General features: G+C 37.8%; 1 protein-coding gene across 4 annotated transcripts in view; it reads right to left on the bottom strand.

Moving 5' to 3' along the window:
- Window positions 1-25419, bottom strand: part of LY75 (lymphocyte antigen 75) — a 134052-nt gene that overhangs the window by 81267 nt on the left and 27366 nt on the right. For all 4 annotated transcript variants that reach the window (XM_070422923.1, XM_070422920.1, XM_070422921.1 and 1 more), the window contains exons 7-16: window positions 24042-24233; window positions 22774-22931; window positions 20139-20249; window positions 19497-19585; window positions 19180-19349; window positions 16988-17187; window positions 15555-15697; window positions 8082-8163; window positions 6818-6886; window positions 4432-4546 (exon numbers count right to left, since the gene is read on the bottom strand). In XM_070422923.1, the coding sequence (XP_070279024.1) occupies window positions 4432-4546; window positions 6818-6886; window positions 8082-8163; window positions 15555-15697; window positions 16988-17187; window positions 19180-19349; window positions 19497-19585; window positions 20139-20249; window positions 22774-22931; window positions 24042-24233 (1329 nt within the window). The remainder of the gene's footprint in view (window positions 1-4431; window positions 4547-6817; window positions 6887-8081; window positions 8164-15554; window positions 15698-16987; window positions 17188-19179; window positions 19350-19496; window positions 19586-20138; window positions 20250-22773; window positions 22932-24041; window positions 24234-25419) is intronic.

The following is a 25419-nucleotide window of genomic DNA, read 5'->3' as shown; positions in this document are numbered from 1 at the left end:
TTTTTATTACTGAGAAAAGCAGAATACAAGGATTTTTTTTTAAAATAAAAAATTACAAATATGACTAAAAAAACTACAGGACACCGAAAAAACAGATGGAGGAAGACATAAACAGATGAAAGAACATACCATGTTCTTGGATTGGTAGAATCAACATCGTTAAAATGTCCATACTTCTCAAAGCAATCTATAGATTCAATGCACTCCCCATTAAAATACCAATGGCCTATTTCACAGACCTAGAACGAATTCTCCAAAAATTCATCTGGAATAAAAAAAAGACCCTGAATAGCTGCAGCAATCCTGAGAAAGAAGAACAATGTAGGAGGGATTTCAATACCAGGTATCAAGCTATATTACAAAGCCACTGTTCTCAAAACTGCGTGATACTGGCACAAGAACAGACATATAGACCAATGGAATAGAATAGATATCCCAGAAATTGACCCAATCCCCAAGCTCAATTAATATTTGACAAAGGAGGCAAGAGCATACAATGGAGTCAAGACAGTCTCTTCAATAAATGGTGTTGTGAAAATTGGTCAGATACATGCAAAAAATGAAACTAGACCACCAACTTACACCATACACAAAAAATAAACTCAAAATGGATAAAGGACTAAAACCTAAGACAGAAACCATAAAAATCTTAGAGAAATCCAGAGGCAGCAAAAACTCAGACATATGCCGAAGCAATATCTTCACCGATACAGCTCCTTAGGGCAATGGAAACTGAAGAGAAAATAAAGAAGAAACCATCAACAAAACAACAAGAAAGCCCACTGAATGGGAGAACATATTTGCCAATGTTATCTCTGATTAGGGTTTAATCTCCAACATTTACAGGGAACTCATACAACTTAAAAGGAAGATAAACAACCCGATCAAAAAATGGGCAATGGACATAGATAGATACTTTACCAAAGAGGACATACAGAAGGCCAAGAAACATATGAAAACATGCTCAAATTCACTAATCATCCAAGAGATGCAAATCAAAACAACAATGAAGTACCATCTCACATCTGTCAGAATGGCTATCATCAACAAATCAACAAATGACAAGTGCTGTCGAGAATGTGGAGAAAAAGGAACCCTCGTGCATTGTGGAGAATAGCATGGAGTTTCCTCAAAAAACTAAAAATGGAACTCCCATTTGACCCAGTGATCCCACTTCTAGGAATATATCCCAAGAAACTAGAAACACCAATCAGAAAGAATATATGCATCCCTATGTTCATAGCAGCACAATTCACCATAGCTAAGATTTGGAAACAGCTTAAGTGCCCATCAGCAGATGAGTGGATTAAAAAACTGTGGTACATCTACAGAATGGAATACTATACTGCTGTAAAAAGGAAGGAACTCCTACCATTTGCAACAGCATGAATGGAACTAGAGAGCATTATGTTAAGCAAAATAAGCCAGTCAGAGAAAGATAAATATCAGATGATCTATCTCCTTTGTGGCATATAATGAACAACATAAACTGATGAACAAAAACAGATCCAGAGACAGAGAAGCATCAATCAGACTGTCAAACTCCAGAGGGAAGGCAGGGGAGGGTTGGGGGAAGGGAGAGAGATAAACCAAAGGTCTTGTATGCATGCATATAAGCCTGAAAAGTGGACACAGACAAGAGGGGGGTGAGGGCATGAGTGGGGGGAGGGGAGGGGGGCAATTGGGCGATAAGGACACATATGTAATACTGTAATCAATAAAGAATTTTAAAAAATTACAAATATGTATGTATGTACAAAGTATCAAAAAATATTAAAATGTTATATTTTGGAAGTGGCTTTATAGGTAATTTTCCTAAAATATGTCTATGACTTATTTTTGATATTATTTTCTCAATTTAAAAAAGAATATTTTAAAAGTATATATATAGGCCTGGCTGGTGTGGCTCAGTTGGTTGGAATGTTGTCTTATACGCTGAAAGGTTGCAGGTTTGATTCCTGGTCAGGCCACATACCCAGGTTGTGGATTTCATCCAGTTCAGGGTGCATATGGGAGGCAACCAGTCAACGTTTCTCTCTCACATTGATATTTCTCTTTCTCTCCCTCTCTCCCTTCCTCTCCTTTCAAAAATCAATAAGCACTTATCATTGGGTGAGGATTATATATATATATATATATATATATACTCACACACACACACACACAAACACACTAGTAGTTACGCTATTTAAAATTTTTAGGTTGTCCACAGACAACAGTATGGTGGTTACCAGAGGGAAAAAGGGGTGGGGGTAAAATAGGGTAAAGGGGGGGTAAATGGTGATGGAAGGAGACTGAACACAATACAATATAAAGATGATGTATTATAGAATTGTACACTTGAAGCCTATATCATTTTATTAACCAACGTCATCCCAATGAATTAAATAAAAATTTAAAATATTGTAGCTTGTCAAATATCTCTTTTAGAAAAGAGGGGACTAATTAGAACCAGTTGAACATGTAATAAAAAAGGCAAGAGTTAAAGAAAAGGTATGGTGATTTAGGCTACTAAAGAGGTGAACTGCTTTGAGAAAACCAGAAGATACAGATTAATACAGAAGAAAATAAAAAAATACAGAGCAAATTTGGTTGCTCTAATAACCAAGAAAATAACCAACCGGGTGAATGTGACACACTGTAACTTAGAAATTTAGAAACGGCCAAAGGGGAGATAACATAGCATTTAAACCTTGGATCGAGCAATCATCGATTGCTTCAAATGACTGGGAATGAGCTGAGATGGGAGTTCTTTAGTTTTTAATTTTGCTTCTTCATGGGGAGAGTAGGGGTGGGATTATTTAGAAGACTTATTTATTTGGCTAATTGATGTATGTTTGCTATGTTAGTTAATTCCCTTCTCTCTTGTTTAAAATAAAGAAATATACAGTAAAAAAAAATGAAAAACCAAGTGCTTTTGTAAATTTTTCCTGTGGTTACTGATTTGTCATTTCTAAGGTGTAAACTCTTGGGTTTGCGCCATCACCCAAACAGGAGGCTGGGTTGCGGCTGGCAGTGAGGGCACACTGGAGGGAGTAATGGCTCTCTGTGGCAGCCTCCCACCAATGCTTCAAACAAGAGACATTATCCAAATTAATTATACATATTAGTTACTCTTCCACTTCTTCAAGGGCATCCAAACTGGTTTTTCTTTGTTCGTCTTTCAGGTTTAACCAATATTCAGGAGTAAATCAGGTATAATGTCTCCTTAAAAAAAAACAACACATACACCAGCAGCGTGTGCGTGCGCGCAGGTACACACACACACACACACACACACACACACACACACACACACTTCCCCTTTTATTAATGAGCAGCCAGTTTGCCTTTGTGAAAGAGACTTGAAAGTTACTGTATCAAAAGTCATGTCTGAAGTTCTTTTAAAGGCAGTATGGTGGCCTTTTTTTAAGGAAAAAGAACAATCTTCTTGTAGGTGGTCTGATGCAATCTTTGGGTTATTTGAGAACTTGTAGGAGGTTTCAATAATATGTTTAGATTCAATTCAGAAATTCATTCTGGAACTTTCTGTACTTTTACCACTAACAATTTCATATATTTAGTATCTACTTAAAATAATTTGGGAGTTAAAAATCTTAAGATTTTCCTTTTTAGTCCTGGTCATTTTCTTAGTAAAAAGCTAAGTAAAAGGACACCTACTTATTCTCCTTTCTCTTCCTTTTGTCACCAAAGGTTCTACTAGTCAAGCTATTTCCTGAATTTGAATTATATAAACTATTAGCAGCTTTTGAGTTCATTGAAAATAATTTCTAAAACTCTCAGGGAAATGCTGGAATTTGATTTCCTGATTCATATACTTCATTATTCTCACACTTATCTTCATTTTCAATCAAAATAAAAATGATCCCACCTTGGCCGGCATGCTCAGTGGTTAGAGCACGGGCCCCACACGCCGAAGGGTCGTGGGTTCGATTCAGGTCGAGAGCATGTACCTGGGTTTCAGGTTCATCCCTGGCCCTGGTTGGGGCATGTGTGGGAGGCAACTAAACGATGTCTCTCTCTCACATTGATGTTTCTCTCTCTTCCTCCTCCCTCTCTCCCCTTCCCTCCCTTCTTTCTACTCTCTAAAATCAATAGAAAAAAATATCCTCAGGTGAGGATAATAAAAAAACCAAATTATTCCCTCTGCCACACTGCTTCTTTTATTTAAAATAATCTTTCATTCCAAGATCTAGTCACCCTAAATTAGCTTTAAATTTTATCTTCTATACAAATTCTTTTGTGATAAAAGAGGAAGGTACCATCAAATTTCAATAATCCAGCCTTCTAGGAGGGATATTATAAGGCAGGATGGAGCTCAATATATTAATTCCATCTTCAAAGGTTTTAAAAAAATTATAATTATAGACAAAGATGCTCTCTTACAATGTCCCCATGAAAAGACAGTGAAAAGGAATAACTACCACTTACCTTTTGGAATCTGACACACCCATTCCAGTTTTGTATCACAGGCGAAAGGCCTTAAATAAATATATTCTCTGTCATTATGGAAATGCCAGCCTCTTCGCCATAGCCTCTGCATGACCTGAAAGAGGATTGCACATTATTTTGAAGTTGATGCAACCCTTAAAAAATACTAAACTGTTTTTAACTCTATTTTAGCTCTAGCACCAAGGTATTTTTTTTAATGAATAAACACATGAATGAAGGCAGTGTTTAAACAGTAAAAGCCTATGCAAGAGGCTGATAAAGGGATATATGATCATGTTTATGTTCAAAATATAAATTATTGGTTTTTTTTTTTTGTTGTTGTTGTTGATATGAAATTGTAGAATCTTATACCATTAAATTTGGGATGGGTCAAGCTAGAAAAGAATATTTGGTTCAGTGGTTTCTAAACACTAGGCTGTATTAAAATAGATCTCCGAAAAGTGACATAAAAGGAGCCGGGCATCAGGGGCCCAGGCTCCTTCTTTGGTGTTGCTCTGCATTCCTAGGATGCTGTCCTTCTCCACATGGTCCAAGATGGCACTCTACAAATTCCAGCCGGCAAGCAGGGGAGAAAGGAAAGGGGAGGGCACGACCTGGGTGGAGTATCCATCATTTTTTGGACTGTTTTTTCATAAGGCCAATATTCTTGTGGGTACAGTGGCAGGTGAGGTAAGATTCTCCTTCTAGAACACTGTGCTGGCTGGCTTTATCCCTGATGCAGGCAGCATCAGTGGCTCTTTTATTTATTTTTTTTGTAGATTTTTCAATCTTTTCACACATGGGGACTCTGAACAGAAGATAGTCTATTGCATCAGTGTTCTAGAAACTTCACAAGCTTCTCTGAAGTTTTCACCTATTCATGTGTTAAATTGGGAATTCTATAAAAATGGTCTGATACTATACAGTTTATTACTAGAACAGCTACTTTAAAAATAGTGCTTTTCAATGGCCTTCTCAGTTCTTCATCTCAACCTTCCTGTAACATTTCTGGTCAATCACCTTCTTGAAGCTATTTTTGGGCTTACATAGCTAAGACATTAGCTAGATGTCTCTTTTTCCTTCATCTTCTTACATTTTATGTGTTGGCAATTCCCCCAAATCTACTTATTGGCCCTTTGATACTTCATTTTATATACATTTTCCCTCCAATTCTAGTATCTTGGTTTCTACTCACTATATTTCTTACTGCTAGGTTGGATTCAAAATATCTAAACTAAAATGTATTATTTTCTCTGTAAACCAGTACCCCTTCTGACTGTTTCCATAAATGCTTAGTCATAGTGGACATAGCATAGCGGACTCAGCCACGTGGGTTTAAATTTTAGTTCTGTAACCACGTAAGTTACAGAGTTAAAATTTCTTCCTCGTAAGATGAATACAATAATAGCACCTATCTCACAAGGTTGCTTACGTATTAAGTGAAGTAATATATGTGACATGCCTAATACTGTGCCTGGCTCATGAGTCAACAAGTATTAACAGCTGCATCACTACCATCATCTTCATTCTCCCATAAAACTTACACTTTGCCCTCCATAAGCCTTGTAATTACTTATTTACTTGTGTTTATCTCCAACTAGACTGTAAGTTCTGTGGAGACAATGACTGTGCTATACTTTGTCATTACTGTATCTCCAAAGTGTCACAGACTTCTTGGGCATATTACTTATGAAATGGATAAATGAATCAATTCTGCAAAGAAAGATGCATAATTCGTTTTTTTTTAATGTCTTTTGGTCCTATCTGTTGCATCTTGAAATCTGTCTGAAGATGAATCTTCTCACACCCTCTTTAGTTCATGTCAAAAACTTTAAAAAGTACTGTTGCCTACCAAAAAAATGCACAAACTCCTTAACCAGGCAGCAATCTTTTTCCCAACTTTGTTTTCCAAACAACACCAATTAAGACTTCTTAATCTGTATTCTGTCTCCCTCACTGTCTTACCATCTCCCTTCCACTCCTGCTTAATTTTATGACACTTCCTCATACAATTTCCCCACTAGAGAGCTTTAACCTATCCTACCTGACCAAATTCTATCCCTCCTGGTAGGCCTCATTCATGTCCTACCTCTTTCTGGAAATAGGCTATAGGAATTGTTTCTTCTCTGAGTTTCATTAGCCCTCTTTAGCCCACTCATTTAGGCTTATTACTGCATAGCAATAAGAGCTGTCTTTCCTGAATATAAATTTTATTTTCTCAAATTAAGTATAAGTTAGGTTTCTTAAGGGCTGGGCCATGCATATACTTCTTACCTCCCATCACACCTAATACCACACACAAAAGGCACCCCATGGATCTGCGCCGGACTGCACAGGATGCCGGATTTATTGTTAAAACATGCAGATTTCCCATCGTTGTACTGACCTTGACAGCAGCACAGTCTCTGACATCGTAATCCTGCTGGAACTCATTTTCCATGATAAAAGTAGACACCTTCAAAGACAGAGAGGCTTGAGAATTTAAGACTAATGCATAAATATTTGCAATTTAGATGTAATTTAGGCAGCTTTAATAATTCAAGTGTGGTCCTAGGCCATGGAAGGAAAACTTTTTCATTTCCCTTTCTGTCTGAGGATGCTAAATCATGAGAGGATTTAGAAAATTTCATAATGTCATCAGTTTCCAAACAAAGGAAGATGACGGTTTTGAAAGTGGAGGTTAATGGTGTATTAATTTCACAATTGGAGTCACAGAATCAGGGGCTGGCAAAATACTTTTTTTTTTTGCATGTGTTAAAATGCTAGATGTTTGAAGAACTATTCTCAGATATGCTCCAATTTGAAAATGAAAGCCAAGAAATTTCACATTTAGAAAGATTATACAACAGTGATGTGGAGTGAATATTTAATATTTGAGAATTATCCGCTCTTATAAGTGTTACCTAAAACTTCTCTTTAGGATAATGTAAATATTGATATAATATTTAAGGAGTTTTTAGGGTTCCTCCAAACAAATTATTTTCCTCAATTAAGGTGTTTTCTTCTTTTTTTTGGTTAATCCTCACCTGAGGATATATTTTCCATTAATTTTTAGATAGAGTGGAAGGGAGGGATGGAGGGGGAGAAGGGGAAGGGGAGAGTGAAACATATATGTGAGAGAGACACATCGATTGGTTGCCTCCCATACATGTCCCGACTGGGGCCAAGGATACAACCTACATCCCAGGTAACAGTGCCCTTGACTGGGAATCAAACCCATGACTCTGGTGCATGGACAGACTCTCTAACCACTGAGCCATGCTGGTCAGGGCAAGGTATGTTCTTTTTTACATAACTCCTATATTTTTAAACAATAAAAGTAAAAGCTTCCCACTATGAAAAATAAAGCAATTACAAAGAAAAAATTAATTGTATAAGATGAACATTATATCTATATAACTATATTTTTATATATTTGGATTATATAGAGAAAGCCTAAACATGTTTATTTTTTAAATAAAAATGAGGTTATTAGCATGTTTTATCCATACTTCATATTTATGAATCTATTTCCACTTCAATAAAGATACATCTACAAAATTAATTTAATGGTTGTATGGTATGTGGATGTATTATTTAATAATCAACTTACTTGTTATTGAAACAAATACTATTTCAATATTACCCCAAACAAGAAAGTTTAAACTTACTGGTGTATGATCACTCCATTGCCAAGATCCTTGTAAATCAGGGCTCCTTTTATTCAAACCTATCCACAGCCATCGCTCGCCACTATGTAAAAAGGAAGTGTTAAAAAAAATTGAGCACGGCCTTTGGCAAAAATATTTAGCATTCACATGTCTAAAATGCTTAGGAAGCATAAGTTTTTCCAGAAGACCTGTCACTAACTGAAAAGCACAGTTTTAAGCTATATAAAGAAGTCTTCTGAAATGAAACCAATCCCTACATATAGGATAGCTGTGAAAAAGTACCATAGTTTTTTAAAACTAAATTTTAAGATATTTCCTTTGCATGAAAGGCAAAAACTATTCCACTTTGAACTTAAGAAAAAAGTATATGATTATTCTAAAACTTTTACTGCAGAGCTTCAATATTAGCAATGTCATCAGATACAGTTAAATATGACAATGGCATTTCTTTAAACATCTGTCTATAGCACTGTCAAATACCGTCTCTTTAAAATGCAAAACAAACCATTTGGCTAAATTTTTATTAAACAAGATTTTAAAATAATTATTTAATTCCCATTGCCCATAAAATTTAAAGTAAAGAAGTATTTTCTAAATGCCAAACTCCATGGGCTATAGCAGAGCAATTAATCAAGCAATCACCGAAGTGATTATATTTAACACTCATAACTATTATATTTTTATGTACAAGTTATTGAGCTACATGCAATGGTGATACAGAGAAGTACAAGACCTAATATCTATTCTCAAATGGCATATAAACTAGTCAGGGAGACAAGATATATGTGAACAAAGAAAATATAAGACTACGTTTGAAAGACATCAAATGATATGACATTTGCATACATTTTTAACACTACAAAAGTTCAGTGAAAGGAAAGGTCCATGGTCGACTGCAGGAAGTCAGAAAATAATCTGTGAGGATGAGAGGACAAAAACAGTCTTCTGAGTGTTTACCATATGCCAGTATTCAGATCGGCTGAGAAGACAAAGGTAGTCCAAGGAAGAATATAAACAACACATAGAGGCAGGGACATACATTATAAGTGATTTCTTCCCCTCAATGAAATTTTTGCTCTAGCCAGAGAGATATTGCCAATATAAATAGAAGTGATATAACCATAAAAAAACTTTTTCCTCCTCTAACCCAACTTGAAAATATTCTGTAAAATGTATTACACTTTCTAGGCCTTAATAAGTAGGCTATTTACCATGTAATTTGTGTGTGTGTGATGCTTGTTTCTTTCCATATAATTTAACTTTCTGATTGCACATGTATGTATGATCAGTCCATATGAATGCATATTATACTGTATAACAATACATATATACATAGAAATATTATATGTATATAAATATAACACATATTAGAGAAGGGGTAGGATCAAAATCTAAAATTAATCCTTACTCTCAAGCTCAGTAGAACATATAGGATATATAGAAGGTACAGCTACAAGACCACTGGAAAATAAAAGAAGTCTGCATTTAAAACATTTGCTAGTAAATCAAAGGCTAGAGCAAACTTAGTTTTGATTTAATTTCTTATTTTTAAATAAAATAATTGCTTTTCTTGATGTCTTTGCTCAACATTCCCTTGTATTTTCTTATCAATAAGCACCTATTCATCTTTTCAACTTCAACCTTTCAGTTTCCTGCAGTGGAATATCAGGACTGCCCCCTTTCAGTTCTGACTGTTGTATCGTTTCATAGAGAAAGATCACCAATTGGCAGACTTTAAAAAATTCCGTGGAGACAATTAAGTCTGCTTTAAACTTAGCAGCTGTAAGAGGAATTTGCAGTTTGTATCTGCAACTAATCAGAGCTTTCTCACAGGCTTGCAAATTTATCATACTTCCCGATTGTTGAATATCTAAACCACAGGGTTGAGGCAGTTGCCATACACAGATATAATTAAAATTAGATGGCTGAAATAAAGAGGAGGTTACGTTTTGGAGAATTTGTGCACAATTTTGCGTTGCCCTAAAATAATCACTAGGTAGTTTCTCTTCTTCACACAATCAACAGTACGAACATAAAGATAGTAAAATATTATTTGCCAAAGATTCTTTAGCGATGTGTCTGCAACATGTCCACCCCGTTTTCTCTTGGCTTCACTTTTTCCCACTTAGAACCTCTACCTTCAGGCCCATTTCTGCCTCCACGGCTGCATCTCGAGAACAGTTTCCTAGAGAGCTGAGTTTGCCCTACTGCCCCACATTCCCAATTTTTACTACTTCCTGAGTTTGAACTTCATTTCAACCCAGACATTTAGAGTTTTCAGCTTCCATTTTAAGAGATACATTTGTGTGTTATAAATATAGAAAATAGTAGCTATTTATGTGTGAGGTTTTTTCCTGTGTGAGAAGAGGTAGAAAATATTTCCTCAATTACAGCTTATTTCTGGTTTGACCTGATTTATCTGTAGGCAGATAAAGAGAAGAAATTGGAAATTACATTAATCATTGCATACCTCTACTGTGGATTTTAGAAAATTTGAAAAAAAAATTGACCATAATTAGGGACTCAAATCTCCTGAAATTTTATCTCTATTTATAAATTTCTTCTAATCCAAGCACTAAATATACTGTTTAAGACAGTTAGGGTAAGAAAGCATTGCATGAAAGGTTAACACATGTATTTGTGTGAAAATTCCCACTCTCAGCCAAATTTCCTGCTGCATCTGGTTTCTGAGGAAAACAGTATCTCAGTCATAACTTCCAATAAATACTATTTGATGAGGGTGCTTAGTCTGCAAAACCCTAGATTTATATCTAAATCCATTCATGCCGCATCACAGGAGGTAGTGCACACAGCAGCAATGGCATTGCAAACAAGGCTTTTCTTCTCTAATCCTATGACTATTTTTTGCTCTACAATGGCTTTCCCTGGTGGGCTGCCATTAAGAGCTGCAAAGATCTTAGAGCCTTTAAGACTGGTACACCATGAATCCTTTTCATTGAAATACAAATAGAGATGTGGAATGTAGATTGTGAGAAGTACAGCAGTAATCTGACTTAACTCTTTCGCACGCAATACACAATTTGGGCAATGGACATCTTACTGAGAAAGGTCAATTCCTGCCATAAAAAGCCAAGGTGTTCTAGGATTAAGCTTTAGAATCATTCTTCTGATGTAAATAGGCTTGCTTCCTTCCTTCCCATGGTCACAATATTGCTTTTAGAATATGCTGTCTTTCTAAATATAGCATGGGCAAATGATCTCTTTATTAATAGAGTGCGTAAGCAGACAACACAGTCTGCTTAATATGGCATTGTGTTAGCTGCTGGGGAAAGACTGTAATACCATATAGTCCTTAAGACTGAGAGGATTATGGTTGTTTGTTTTTCTTGGTGCTTTTCTGTGTTCTAAATTCAATGTGCATTACTTTTGTGATCAGAAAAAAACCACCATTGTACATTTTGTGTTACACTAAATGTTAACTGTTTATAACTTGGAGCTAGGATTTGAGGTGATTTTTATTTTCTTCATTATTATTTTTCTATTTCACAAATTTTACATAATAAACTCGCATCACTCTTTAAATTGGGGTTGGGGGAGCCTCAGCAAGTATGATTAGAAACAAATCAAGAATGATTTCTTACTTATCACTCAGACTTTAGTTTTAATTTTTAATGTAATCTATTTTGCATATAGAAGCCCTTAGGGATCACTTATGTCACATATGATATTCTATTTCCCATGAACTGATTCTCACAAATATCTACTACTTCATTGCTTTGTACTTACCCATGGCTCCCTGTTCCAGTTAAAGGTTTGTAAGCTCTTGCTTGGTGTTATTCAAAATCTGATTTATGCCAGTATTTTACTTAAAAATACTATAGCCTAGACAGCAAGATATGTGTGTCAAGCTTGAGATCTGGGGGCCCGTAAGTTACCCTGATGAAATCCTTACTTCAGGGAGGACCAGCAGGGCACGGAACGGCCATGTTCCAGAGGCAGTCACTTCAAGGACATCTATCATTCAAAGCCACACTTGAGGCTTCGGTAATTAGCAGAGTGAATGTCAGAAATAGGTTTATAGCATTGAAATTAGAAGCTTGTTGTTAATCAACACATCAGAAATAGACTCATTGGTGAAACTGAACTTATTCAAGAAGTGAGGAATGACTAAAATATTTAGAGGCTCTCACCCTTTAGGGAGGCGTATTAGAATCTGGTGAGGCTGGTAGTCCCTACACCATTGGAAATGGACCTGCGGCTTGGGCTCCAAATGGTTGCAGGTCCTGTCGCTGGGTCAGGTGATTGGGACTGCATGACTCTGACAATAATGGGAACAGAGTCCCACCTCTGGAACGTTGTCACATCTACCCCAAATAAACCTGCTACTCAAGATGGTGGTGGAAACACCTAAAAAGATAGACTGCTGGGATGTTGTCAAGCTTACCAGTCAGGCTGTATGAAATATTTTGTGCCTGCTTCAGTGAATGCTTGTTTAACAAATGTCTGTTTGTGTGGAAAGATTTGGTCTGAGTTTTGCATTCATTATAATCTACCCCTCAAGGTTGAGGGGAGTAGCTAAGAAATACTCACCTCAAAAGGAACCTAAGAGTTAGTATATCCAAATGAGCTTAAGCAGCTCTGCAATGAAATGTTGTATATTAATTTATTTTTAAAGATATATTTTTATTGATTTCAGAGAGGAGGGGAGAGGGAGAGACTTAGAAACATCAATAAAGAGAGAGAATCATGGATCTGCTGCCTCCTGCACACCCCCTACTGGGGATCAAGCCTGCAACCCAAGCTTGTGCCCTGACAGGGAACTGAACTGTGACCTCCTGATTCATAGGTCAACACTCAATCACTGAGCCATGCCATGCTAGCCAGGCTTAATTTCTTTTTTAATTTTAATTGATGAGAGAGAGAGAGAGAGAGAGAGAGAAAGAGAGAGAGAGAGAGAGAAGAGAAAAACATCGATTTGTTGTTCCATTTATTTATGTATTCATTGGTTGATTTTTGCATGTGCCCTGACCAGGAATTGAACCCACACCTTGGGGTATGGAGATGACACTCTAACCAACCAAGCTAACCAACCAGGACTGTCTGTATATTAATTTCTAATGCTAGAAAATAAGCTCTAGAATACCTGAAATTCTACAATAGGTGCTTGATAAATGAATACTTATGAAACATAGTATTTTATTTTATATCAGGTTCCCAGCGCACTGTGAGTATGTTAATACACATCTAGAAAATGTTGAAAATGTTCACACATTTAGAAAATCACTCAAAATCTTATTTCCCAGAGGTAATAATGATCTTTTTGATGCATTTTTGCAGTCTACTTTTTAATGTAAATAGTACATTTTTTACTCTTTTGTAATTTGCTTTTTCAACCATTTAATCTATAATAATAAAAGGGTAATATGCTAATTAGACCGGGCAGCTGAACAGCCTTCTGGACGACCTTCCGGACGAAGCCGGGGCTGCAAAGGCCAAGACCCTTGTGCAAACTTCGTGCATCAGGCCTCTAGTATATTATAAATATTTACATGTTATAATATTATTTTTAAAAAATCTTAATGCACAGGAGGTGGGGAGAGGTAGAAGAAGGTAAAGGGGGGATATATGGTGATGGAAGGAGATTTGACTTGGGGTGGTGAACACACAATATAATATACAGATGGTGTATTACAGAATTGTGTACCTGAAACCTATATAATTTTATTAACCAATATCATCCCAATAAATTCAATTAAAAAAGAAATATAAAAAATAAAATCTTAATGCACAAGGGATAATTCCAAACAAAAGTCAACAATAGTGATGATAATAGGAATCTTTACCTTTTTCTGACTTTTACAGAAATGCATTTCATGTTTAACCATTAAGTATAATTTGACTATGGGTTTAGCTATTCTTCTATTCTTTTTTCTTTTTTAAGAGAGAGGGGGAGAGAGAGACACAGAAACACTGATGTGTGAGAGAAACATTGATCAGTTGCCTCGTATGCATCCTGAGTGGGGATGGAATTGGTATGTGCCCTGACCGGGAATCAAACTGGCAACCTTTTGGTACATGGGACGATGATCCAACTATCTGAGCCACACTGGGGAGGACTCTTCTATTCTTAATTTAACTATAATTTATACGTTAATTATATTAATTAAATGTTAACTATATGATATATTTATATATTAAGCCAGGAACAGTGAATTTTACCAGATGCACCTTCAGAACCTATTAAGATGACTGCATCATTTATGCCTTGATATATAGACTCAACCTTATATTCTTTAAAGAAATCCTACATTGTCAAGGTGAGTTATTCTGAGGTGTTATAAGGTAGTGGATTAAGAATATGGGCTCTAATGGGTTCAACTATTATCCTTTCCTTACTAGCTGTATAACCTTGGACAAGTTTTATTTCTCTGTGTTTCTGTCTTCTCATTTAGATATAATGGGCATAGTAATAATATCTGCCTCATAGGTTGTAAGAATTAAATGAATAGATAAAACACTTAGGACATTATCTGGCCCATAATCAACATTATCCAAGTGTTTGTTATTAAATCAGCTGTTGGTGCTTACTTTTTTAAGTCTATTTATGAGGTTGGTCTGTAATTCTTTGTGCTATTGTTGGAAGGCTTTGATATCAGACCCAGACTAGTTTGTGGAAAAAAACCACGGATGCTTGCATCAGTTTCTATGTAACAGAATGCAAGTTCTTGCTTGTACTATTTAAATACATGGTAATGACCTCTTTTGTAAGATGGGAAAGAATTCACATACAGAACTATATAGTTCCCATTTGTTTCTTGGAAGATATTCTTTGTCAACTTTCTCAATCTTCCATGGCTATTGGATTATTGGGTTTCTACTTTTCAAATTAATTGTATAATAATTTGTATTTCCCTAGAAATTGTTCATGTAATAATCCCATGTATAATAGCACAGAATTATGCGTAGTATTCTCATCAATTAAAAAATTTCTTCATTAAATGGGTTTTATAATCCCCTACTCAGGATTCATTTTAAGTATCTGTTTCCTTTTTCATTTTCATGGTTTAATAACCAGATTTTTTTCCACCCTGTACACTCTGGTCTCAGTGACTTCGCTTACATTCTGTTTTCCCTGGCTCCTTCTCCTAACTTACCTTTCAAAATATTATCTTATTTTCCAAGAATATCCTTCTTCATAAAAATGTTTCCAGTTATGAAATCCTCCCAGACACACTTTCTCCGTCCTCTGAATTCCCAGGGCCCCTCTTTACCTATACACTAGATTTTCCACTATAATTCTCTTGTCCCCACGGTTAGACTTGATTATTCTGTGCAAAAGGTGGGGCCTCTGTCTCCCTCATCTTTGAATCCCTCATAGCATCTTAAACACAAAAATACTTGATTCAATGACTGCTAAGCACTGAATGACCCTTTTAGATAATAAAAAACATGTTAATTCTGAATATCTAGAGGACATCCAATTTAGCATAGAAAATTCTCTAAAATAATTACCTGAACTGGTCCATTAAATAGTGAAGAAATTCCTTTATTTCATCCACATGATGGAAGCTAGGAAGGTGTCCTCCAAGTGCTTGGCAGAATCTTTCAGCTTCTTCCCAGTTCCTCTTTCTTACAATTCTTTCTATATGAAACAGCTTAACAAAATAGAATGTATCATCATAAAATACCGATTATTTTAAAATCAATTAAAGTCCATCTTTAAGTTCCTCACCTGCCCAACGAAGTGTCCATTATGGGCCTCTGAAATGTATGGGCCTCTGAAATGGATTCGTATCGATGTAATGAAGATGTACGTAAATGCCCATCTACTGTGTCTCTAAAGGCCAGCACAGGTGCCAGCCACTGTGTCCAAGCAATGACCTTCCTCAGCCAGGCTGGGGAGCTGTTCCAATAATTTACCAGGTCCTCCTGCCTTCCTAGGACCTGGACAGACCAGTTGAGCCAGCAGATAAGGCTGTAAAGGACACATTTGAATGTATGTGCTAACAAATTACACTGAGAGCTGCACAGGAAGTACAGAACTATTTTCTGATGAAGAAGAATCAAAGGGCACCCTGCATTGCTGTGGGAACACTGACCGTTTCCTTGGTTTGTGATGACTAATGCTATGCCAAAAGAACCAAAGTCACTGCAAAAGAAGAAGAGGAGCAGAGGACACAATGGTAGATTGAATTAGTGGTCCTGACTCCTCAGTTCCCTGTGATATAATTATATATTATTGCCATGACCTCCAGGTGGGTGAAGTACACTTTTCTGTACACTCACTTGGGGCTCTACCAGGTGACTGGCTGTGATCAATGGGATATTAGTGGAGGTAAAGTGATCAGAAGCCTGAAATGTGCTTACATGGTTCGACTTGACTCTCAGGTTCCAGTGATTGCCTGTGAGAAGAACAAGCCCCTGATAGCTGCTGCCCGCTCAGCCTGAGACCCAAACTGAAGCATAGCAGATCCCAATGCATAGCCTGGAGGCCAGCATGGCTGACCCACAGCTGAAAGCAGAGCTGACCATTCAAGCCCAAACTCTATCAGTCAACATGAGACTAAGTGTCTATTGTCACAGGCTATGAGTTTTGGGGTGGTATCTAATCATTTCTTTGTGGTAACAGTTAACTGATACAGAACCCATTTTTTTTTTTACATTGTAAGATGTGATAGAACGCTTCTTCTGATAACAAGAATTAGAGGGACATGAGAATCATAAGCAAATTTTCAGCATGGCATGAAGCTCACCCAGCTTCTCGGAACATAAGAACCCCAGGGAAGAATCAGTTCTGACTCTGGCCTGCTCTTTGGTTAGGACATGAGTTAACGTGGGAAGAGCTGTCTGATGCCAGAGATTCATTGATGCCCTCCGACAAGGACATGGACTTGGATTGTAGATGAATAACTTCACTGAGGGATTGAGTGAGAATGTTACATTACCTTATAACAAGAAAGACTTGGGGGGAAATTTTGCCAGCCTTCAGGACAGGGGTCTTCAGGCTTGGGGGCTGCTTCTTCAGGCTCAGCAGGCGCACTGCTTTTCTTGCAGATTGAAAGTGCTCTGAAGCTTTTGCAGTCTTTTACCTCCCACTTCCCAACGGACTTTCCAGTGGCCATAGCCACGCACCCGCCTGGAGAAGCTAGGGTTGAATGGGAAAGTTTAATTAAAACTCACATTTTAAAATTAAAGTCCAAACATTTCCCGGTGTCCTTACTCTTATCTGAGCCAAGGTGGGGAGAGAGAATAGGAAAGAAATGTGGCATTCATAATAATGATGATAATGTGATGACAATAGTAATATAGAGAAGTGTTTGCTAATGCCAAGTACTACTCTAAGAGGATTAAATGAATTGAATCCTCATTAAAAAAAAAAAAAACAAACCCATAGAGTGGATTCTGTTGTCATACTGAGGTAGAGTGAGAATGAGTGACTTGTTCAAGGTCTCACGTTAGTAAATGATTGACCCAGAACTGGAATCCAGTCCTGTGTGCAGAGCTGTGCCCTAACCATTATGCTGCTCAGTATAACCTAAGTGTATATTAGCTTTGAACCACTTTAAACAATGTAGTAAACCTCAAAACAAAACCCTTAAAGATTCACATACAAAAAAGGGCAGGTACAATAAAGGTAGAGGAGGTATATGTGCGGTTACTATTTATTTTATGGTAGCTTGAATTTTATTCATTCATACAACATTAAAAGATAGTTTATATTATTACATCCATTTTCCAGATAAGAATAAGTGACTTGCCCACAATCATAGTGAGTGAGTGGTGGAGTCAGAACTCAAACCCAGGTTTGTCTGGCCAAGTGCCATGCTACCTTGTCCATTATACCACACTGCCCGAAGCGGGCACAAAAGAGCACGCACTGGAAGTAATGGGGGCAACTCCCACTGAACAGAGAAGCCTATGGTCTCACATCTCACACTTACACATGGACAGTAAGAGGCACAAGGACCCGGGAAAAACAATGCTGTGTTTCCCAGGATGAAAGTGCTATTTTTCTCTGGTTCTGCCTCCTTGCTTTCCCATGATAAACCAAGCTGGCTGAAGCTGGGAGTAATCACGGTAAAGAAAAGCTTAATGTCAGGCCTTCTGGCTACAGGACTGAGAGAATAGACACTGTAGTTACTTCTTTTTTACCGCAGCATAGTATTCCATTGTGTAGATGTACCACAGTTTTTTAATCCACTTATCTGCTGATGGGCACTTAGGCTGTTTCCAAATCTTAGCTATGGTAAATTGTGCTGCTATGAACATAGGGGTGCATATATCCTTTCTGATTGGTGTTTCTAGTTTCTTGGGATATATTCCTAGAAGTGGGGTTACTGGGTCAAACGGAAGTTCCATTTTTAGTTTTTTGAGGAAACTCCATACTGTTCTCCACAGCGGCTTGCTCATTTGTGGAATATAATGAACAAAATAAACAAAAACAGATCCAGAGAAGCATCAATCAGACCGTCAAACCTCGGAGGGAAGGTAGGGGAGGGTGGGGGGTAGGGGGAGAGATCAATCAAAGGACTTGTATGCATGGATATGAGCCTAACCAATGGACACAGACACCAGGGGGGTGAGGGCATGAGTCGGGGGGGGGGGGCGCAAAAAAGGGATAAGGACACATATGTAATACCTTAATCAATAAAGAAAAAAATAAAAAATAAAAATAATTTAATAAAAGAATAAATAATACTTATAATATATTGCCTCCTTAATTCTCATCCATTGTGGATAACAGAAGCAAACACATTCAATTTTGGAGTAAGAAGTTAAGAGATGAAAATATAAAGTGCTTCACAATGAGGCTTCTAGATTTGGCTTGAGACTTACATGAAAAGATAAAATAAAATAAAAATACTGACACTGAGGGTTCTAACCCTATGCCATTAGAGGGTGGTTAATGAGAACTGAGTTTTCTAGACTCTTTTATTGGGTTATTATTTCCAAGGACTTAATAAGAAAGACATAGTCACTGCTTCTATTTATGGTCCCATAGATAGATTCTAGCCTTGAAGATCATAATCTCCCTCACATTTCAAAGGTAAGCAAAGAAAATATAGAACATATTTGGGAGATATGCTGCATTTCACAAGTCACTGTATTCTATTACTTTAAAGGCGAAGACACTCACCTGGCTCAAGAAAATTCCAGTTGGAAAAGGTTACAGATCGCTTCACTCCACCAACATTTGCCCAGCTATACTCTCCACTTGAATCTACATCTCTCAGGCCAGTCCAGAAGTATTTTTCTGGAGATTTAGTATACTTCTTAATCATATCATTCAGGAATTCTTGCTCAAATCTACAAAATAAGAGTCAAATTAGCAGGTGTTTTTACAATGACTGAATTACTGTATAAAACTGAAGATGCACCCTTTTTTGGGAAGATAGTTTAGCAAAGGAACCCAGAGATAAAAGTTCACTAGTACATGTTTACTGGTGGTCGTACCTGTTAGCTATAGTCAGATTGCAGTTGGTTCCAAAAGGGACCTCATCCTTGTAAATCTTGTAACAGGTTTCTCCATGTCTCTTCCAGCCCTAAATCAGAGAAGAAATACCATCAGCCACACTGTCTTCCAGACTTGATGATGTCTCCCTCTGACAAACAAGGTTTTGCTAATATCTCACAACTTATGGAAACTAAGGACATAGGAACCGACTTCATACACATGAGGAGGGTGGGGTAGAATTTCAGATAACCCCCACAAGACTGTGAGCTTGTGTCAACTGAAGGCATATCTTAGTTTTCTCTACCCTTAGTGCCTACCTCATCATAAGAATATAACGTTGTTGGTTGCCTTGTCTTTGAACAGGAAGAACATAAGTAAGGGAAATAAAGATATCAGCATTGAGGATAGTAACCATATATATTTTTATAGAAATTCACGAATAGGTAACTCTTTTTCCTAGAACTTTTTTTTCTTCTGTAAGAATACTGATTTGCTTTGCACTCTGCCTTGCTCTAATGTAAATGAACAGAAGCTAGTAATTCTTCTACTTCCCATGTCTGACTTGCTGAAGTCTCAATTACCATCCCTTACCAAGAAGGTGTAATACTGCCTAGAAAAATGTATGCAGGAGTTTTACATACCTCATCTGGAGGACACATCTTATCAGTTCTTGCATCACTCATTTTTTCTCCCTTTTTCTTACATACATATTTAAGTTTCTCTTCACATGACTGGACTTTCCACTGACCTAGCTTTTAAAAAACAGAAAAAAATTTTCCCATAAGAGATATTATTTGCATATATTTAGACTTGAACTCTAACTTAGCTTAAGTCACGATAGCTTCTTCTCATGAAACTATGGGGGGCAAGGGAAGGGGGTTTTGAAAGAGAGGGATAGGGCAAGAATGAATATAAATGAATGATGACATCTGAGAACATACTCCTAGAAAATGCTACCCAACCAGCCTGCATTATTTCAGAATCACCTCAAGGTCACAAGGGAGATGAATTTCAATTTTCTTAAACAAGCAAAAATAAAACCATCAAAGGATAGAAGTTGGAGAGAGAGAAGAACTCAGCCCACAGTTGCCTGTGTTTCTAGTCTCCTTCCATATGACATGGCCAAAGTGAGTCCACAGGCTAAAAACTTTTGGGCATGTCAACTAACCTTCCTGTCTGTTTCCTCATATGTAAAATGACGATGGTTAGAATAGCTTCTCTCCAAGAATTCTAGAATCAAAAGTTTCTCCCAACTCTACTTCAGCTTCAACTTCAAAGTTCTCTCTTTCAAATATTCTACTTAATATTTATTTTACTTATTTGACTAACCCATCCTGCTTCTTCAAATTAAATTTTAATTAGTCAATTGTGATAAGGTTTCTGAGAACAGTTTTCTAGTTGGACATTGGAATGCTGCCTAGGTATGCTATCAGTTCACTCTTGCCTATGGGGAGTAATTTCTACCTTTGACAGTCTTCTAAAGACATCTTAGATATCCTTTTAAATAGGACAGCAAATGTGACAACCTTCTAAGTTAATCTTTGGCAACTTTCTAAATACATCTTTACCCTTGAAACACTTCTAAATACACATACCACTGATTGTTTCCACTAGGATCTCTCTAGAAAGTCGGGAGACACAATCAGCTTCCTAAATAACTAGCAGTCTACAGGAAAGTGATACAAATAAAATATAGAGATATACATGTTCTTTCTGTCAAGATACAGCATCCTATCTAATAAAAGACAAAAAGGGTAATTGGCCGTACCTTCGCTACGCTTCCCATTGGCTAATCAGGGTGATATGCAAATTAACTGCCAAGAAAGATGGCGGTTAACCACCAACAAAGATGGTGGTTAATTTGCATATATAGGCATAATGATGGGAGGCGAAAGGGGAAGGACAGTGATCGGAAACCCAGGCAGCAGGCAAGAGCTGGGAACCTTTGCCCTGCCCCCCAGGCCCTGGATCGGAGAACCGGGGCCGCCTTTGCCTGCCCCCCAGCTGGTGATCAGAGAAGCCAGAGGGGGGCAGGGAAGAGGTGGGCGCCAGCGCTGGCCTCTTCCCTGGCGCCCCCTTCCCGGGATCAGTGACTGGAGAAGCACCCATGTGCGCCTGCTGCTGGGTCGCAGCAGCAATCCCACAGCAGGAAAGGGCGGCCTGCAGCCAGCCCCGCTGTGTGCCTGCACCTGGGTCGCTGCAGCGATCCCACAGCAGGAAAGGGCGGCCCCACCCTGGCCACAGCTCAAGGGAGAGTACAACATGCAGTGGAGGCCAGGAGCCTGAGAGATCAACAGAGAGGGGCACCTGCTCCAAGCCTCCATGGTGTAGCTGGGGGCAGGCCCCCAGCAGACAGACACACACACACACACACACACACACACACACACGCTGCCTACTCTGAGCCTCCAATGTGGCTGGGGGCAGACCCCCAGTGGCGACACACACACACACACACACACACACACACACACGACACCTGCTCCGAGCCTCTGCTGGCAGACTGTGGCCATCAGTAGGACATCCACTGAGGGCTCCCAGACTGAGGGGCAGGCTGGGCTGAGGGAATCCCACCCCCCAGTGCACGAATTTCGTGCACCGGGCCTCTAGTGTTTAATAAATGTTTAAGCATTCTACAGGAGCAAAATGCTCTCTGAATAAGTTAGACTTAAATTTTGATAAAATTATTTTTTTACTTCTTTAAAAAAATTTAAATGTATTGATTGTAGAGAGAGGTAGGTAGGGAGAAAGAGAGAGAGAGGAGAAACACTGATTGGTTGCCTTCTGTATCTGCCCCTACTGACTGTTGAACCTGTAATCTGGGTATGTGCCCTGACCAAAAATCAAATCCACCACCTTTCAGTGTACAAGACGATACTCCAATCAACTGAGCCACACCACCCAGGGCTTTTTTACTTCTTAAAGTATGATTCATATGAAATTTAATCTGAATGTGAATTCAGAAGATGAGATTTTTCAACTGGCTACATGTTAAATATCACACCGATGGTACTCAGAGAAAGCATCTTATTAGAACCAACATGGCACTAGAATCTGAGTTCTAAAGGGATCCTCTTGATCTGTTTCGGACCAGAGCAGATACTCTCAGACAGAAAGTGAATTGCTTACTTAGTCATTGTTTTATTTACTTTTTCAATAGCTACCAGAAAGACACTCTCCAAGGCTCTTATCTTTTATATCATTTTCTAGCTTAAACACAAATATTCCCACCAAATATTATTATTATCATATAAATAAACCCAGGAGGTTTCCTACCTTTCCTAAGTAGGACACACAGTTGGGAGTCTTATTGTAGGGAACACTTGGTTCATTTTCATCCCAATATGTTAGAGTAACTTCAGTACCATCTGACCACTGAAATAAAGCTGGTGTATTTATGTTCTTAAGACCTGTCCATGTTTCTTCTTTGGCATCTAAAAGAAAAATGTTTTACTTGTTTGGTTTTACTCAATTACATACCTCAGTGTGTACATTGCTACTGATTTTTACATTCTGATGTGGGGTTTTAAGAACCTTGACGGTATTATTTTTTCATTTAAAATTTTAATTCAAAAGATGGTATTCTTCTTTACTTATTTTTAAGTATAATTGGTATACAATCTTATATAGTTTCAGGTGTGCAATATAGTGATTTGACATTTTCATACCTTATATTGTGATCACCCCATTAATTCTAATAAATCACCTGTCACCATGCAAATTTATCACAGTATCACTGACTATACTCCCCTTCCCCTTTCCACCCACTGCCCTCACCCCCTCCCTCTGATAACCATCCCTTTGGTATTCTTAATTGACCTGTTAAAATGTTGATAAGTTAGGCAGGCTGAGTGATTCGGGCTTTTCAGCTCAGTCATCAGGTAGAGCACACAGGTGGAACAGCTGTACTATGACCTGTAGGCTGGCTGTTCCTAATATCTGGGTTAGATAATTCTTGCTTTATGGGGAATAATAAAATTATATAGATATACTTAGATATTCCAATTAGAATAAGAATATTGTCCATCACCACCCTGGTAAAACAATTGACTCCATGCTTACAACAGAACAGGTATCTACTATTAGTGAATCCTAGGAAGTTATAATTCTGGCAGTGTAGTATATTTTTGTTCTTCAGTCTTTAGCTTCAAATAATTACAAAAGTGAAATAATCATCACTCAAGTGTTTGGAGAACTTAAATAGAATTTAGCTTACGAGAAGAGAAACATTATCCAATCAACTAGCTGCCAATGTGGCTATTTAATCTTGTAAATGAATTAAAATTAAATGAATTAAAATTAAATGAAAGTAAAAATTCAGTCAGTTGCCCTCGCTGCATCTCAAAAGCCACAAGTGGTTGGTGGCTACCATACTGGACAGCATGGATTACAGAAAGAACGATTTCATCGTCACAGAAAATTCTATTGGACAGTGCTGAGCTAGAAGGATCTAATTGTAAGCTTTCCATTCTGGCTAAGAGTCTGAAAATAGGAATACTTTAAAATGTTTTAAACCTCTCAAGTAGGATCTTTTAAAAACTTACCCCCATTATGGAGTTTTGTCACTACCAATTCCACATCTGCTAAAGAATGAATGCTGATAAGGTCACTACTGAAGTCTTTGCATTTCGCGTGTGCCGAATCCCAGGAATCACTTTCATTCACCAGCAGATAGCAAAATCCATTATGTGGCAGCCAGTCTGCATCACAGCGGGTATCTGAATATGGCCAAATATCTGGGAGAAAAGCAGCTATTTATATTCCAGTAAAGACACATCTATTTTGAATCAATAACATTACAAATTCTTCTTTCTTGAATCTTGAGGCTTCTGGAAAACCGGGGAATGTGATGTCAGATAGTACAGTGACATGAATTTGTGTGCCCAATGCTTACAGAGCATCAACAGAGTGATTGTAGGGATTCAGATAATGATGGGCCTTGTGCGATGCAAATATATTACGTGGCTGGGCTCAGACTGTTTCAGGAGGGATTGCCGTTAGGCCTCGTAGGCAGAAGAAATGTGTGGGGTCAGCCAGTGGCCCACAAGTCTCTTCCTTGGCATGGGATTTGTTCGGTTCCCCTCCAGTCTTGGTGGTGAGAGATGGTGAGGTCAAGTCTCCTTTTCATGTATAGTCAGCTTAGCAGGGGCTGCATTAATATTCACTGTTCAAACTAATCCTCCTTTGTTCAAAAGGACGGGCAAGGACTTAAGGAACAGAGTCAGAAATTCATACACTCCACACCAAGGAAGGGCATCAATGGGGCGGAGGTGGGGGGTGGGGGGGTGGGGGAGAATGGGTGGCAGAGGGCATCTTTGGACTCCTCTCTCCTCCCCTCTGCTCGACTTCTAGCCCTCATGGAATTGGCAGTTTTTCTTTTTGACCATGAGGAAACTCACCTAAATGATGGTCAAAAAGATTAGAGACAAAGAGTGGGGCACAAAACCAAAAAAATACTCTACTCTTCTCAGCAGAACCAGAAAGTAGCTTGGTTCCTCAGACTTCACTGGTCAGGAATTGTTTGGAATGCTTGTTATACAAAACACAGCATTTAAAAAATATCAACAGTTTGTTTTTCATTAAAGGATAAAATTCAGGTTCCGCTAGCTTTTCTCACTTGCAAGATAACAATTAATTGTAAGGTTCTGAAACAGCACTCATTAATATTATATTTTATAATTATGATAAAGAAACAGAGAGAAAAAAATCACCCATAATTGAACAATCATTTTCCTATTCCAGTCTTTGTCTCTATGAATTCATATTATTATAAGATTAAAATGATAAGTAGGCATAACATTTTGTTCTGCTCTTTTTATTTTCCTGCTGGCAGAGTTATTTCAATAAATGCATATTTTTAACGTTTCCATGTGGAAACATGATTTAGTTAATAATTACTACTTAAGAGAGTTATTTGATCTA

This window comes from Myotis yumanensis, unplaced genomic scaffold, assembly GCF_028538775.1.
Source record: "Myotis yumanensis isolate MYYU_CA2020_CCGP unplaced genomic scaffold, mMyoYum1.0.hap1 SCAF_8, whole genome shotgun sequence".
NCBI lineage: Eukaryota > Metazoa > Chordata > Mammalia > Chiroptera > Vespertilionidae > Myotis > Myotis yumanensis.
This window is presented reverse-complemented; position numbering and strand designations above follow the sequence as displayed.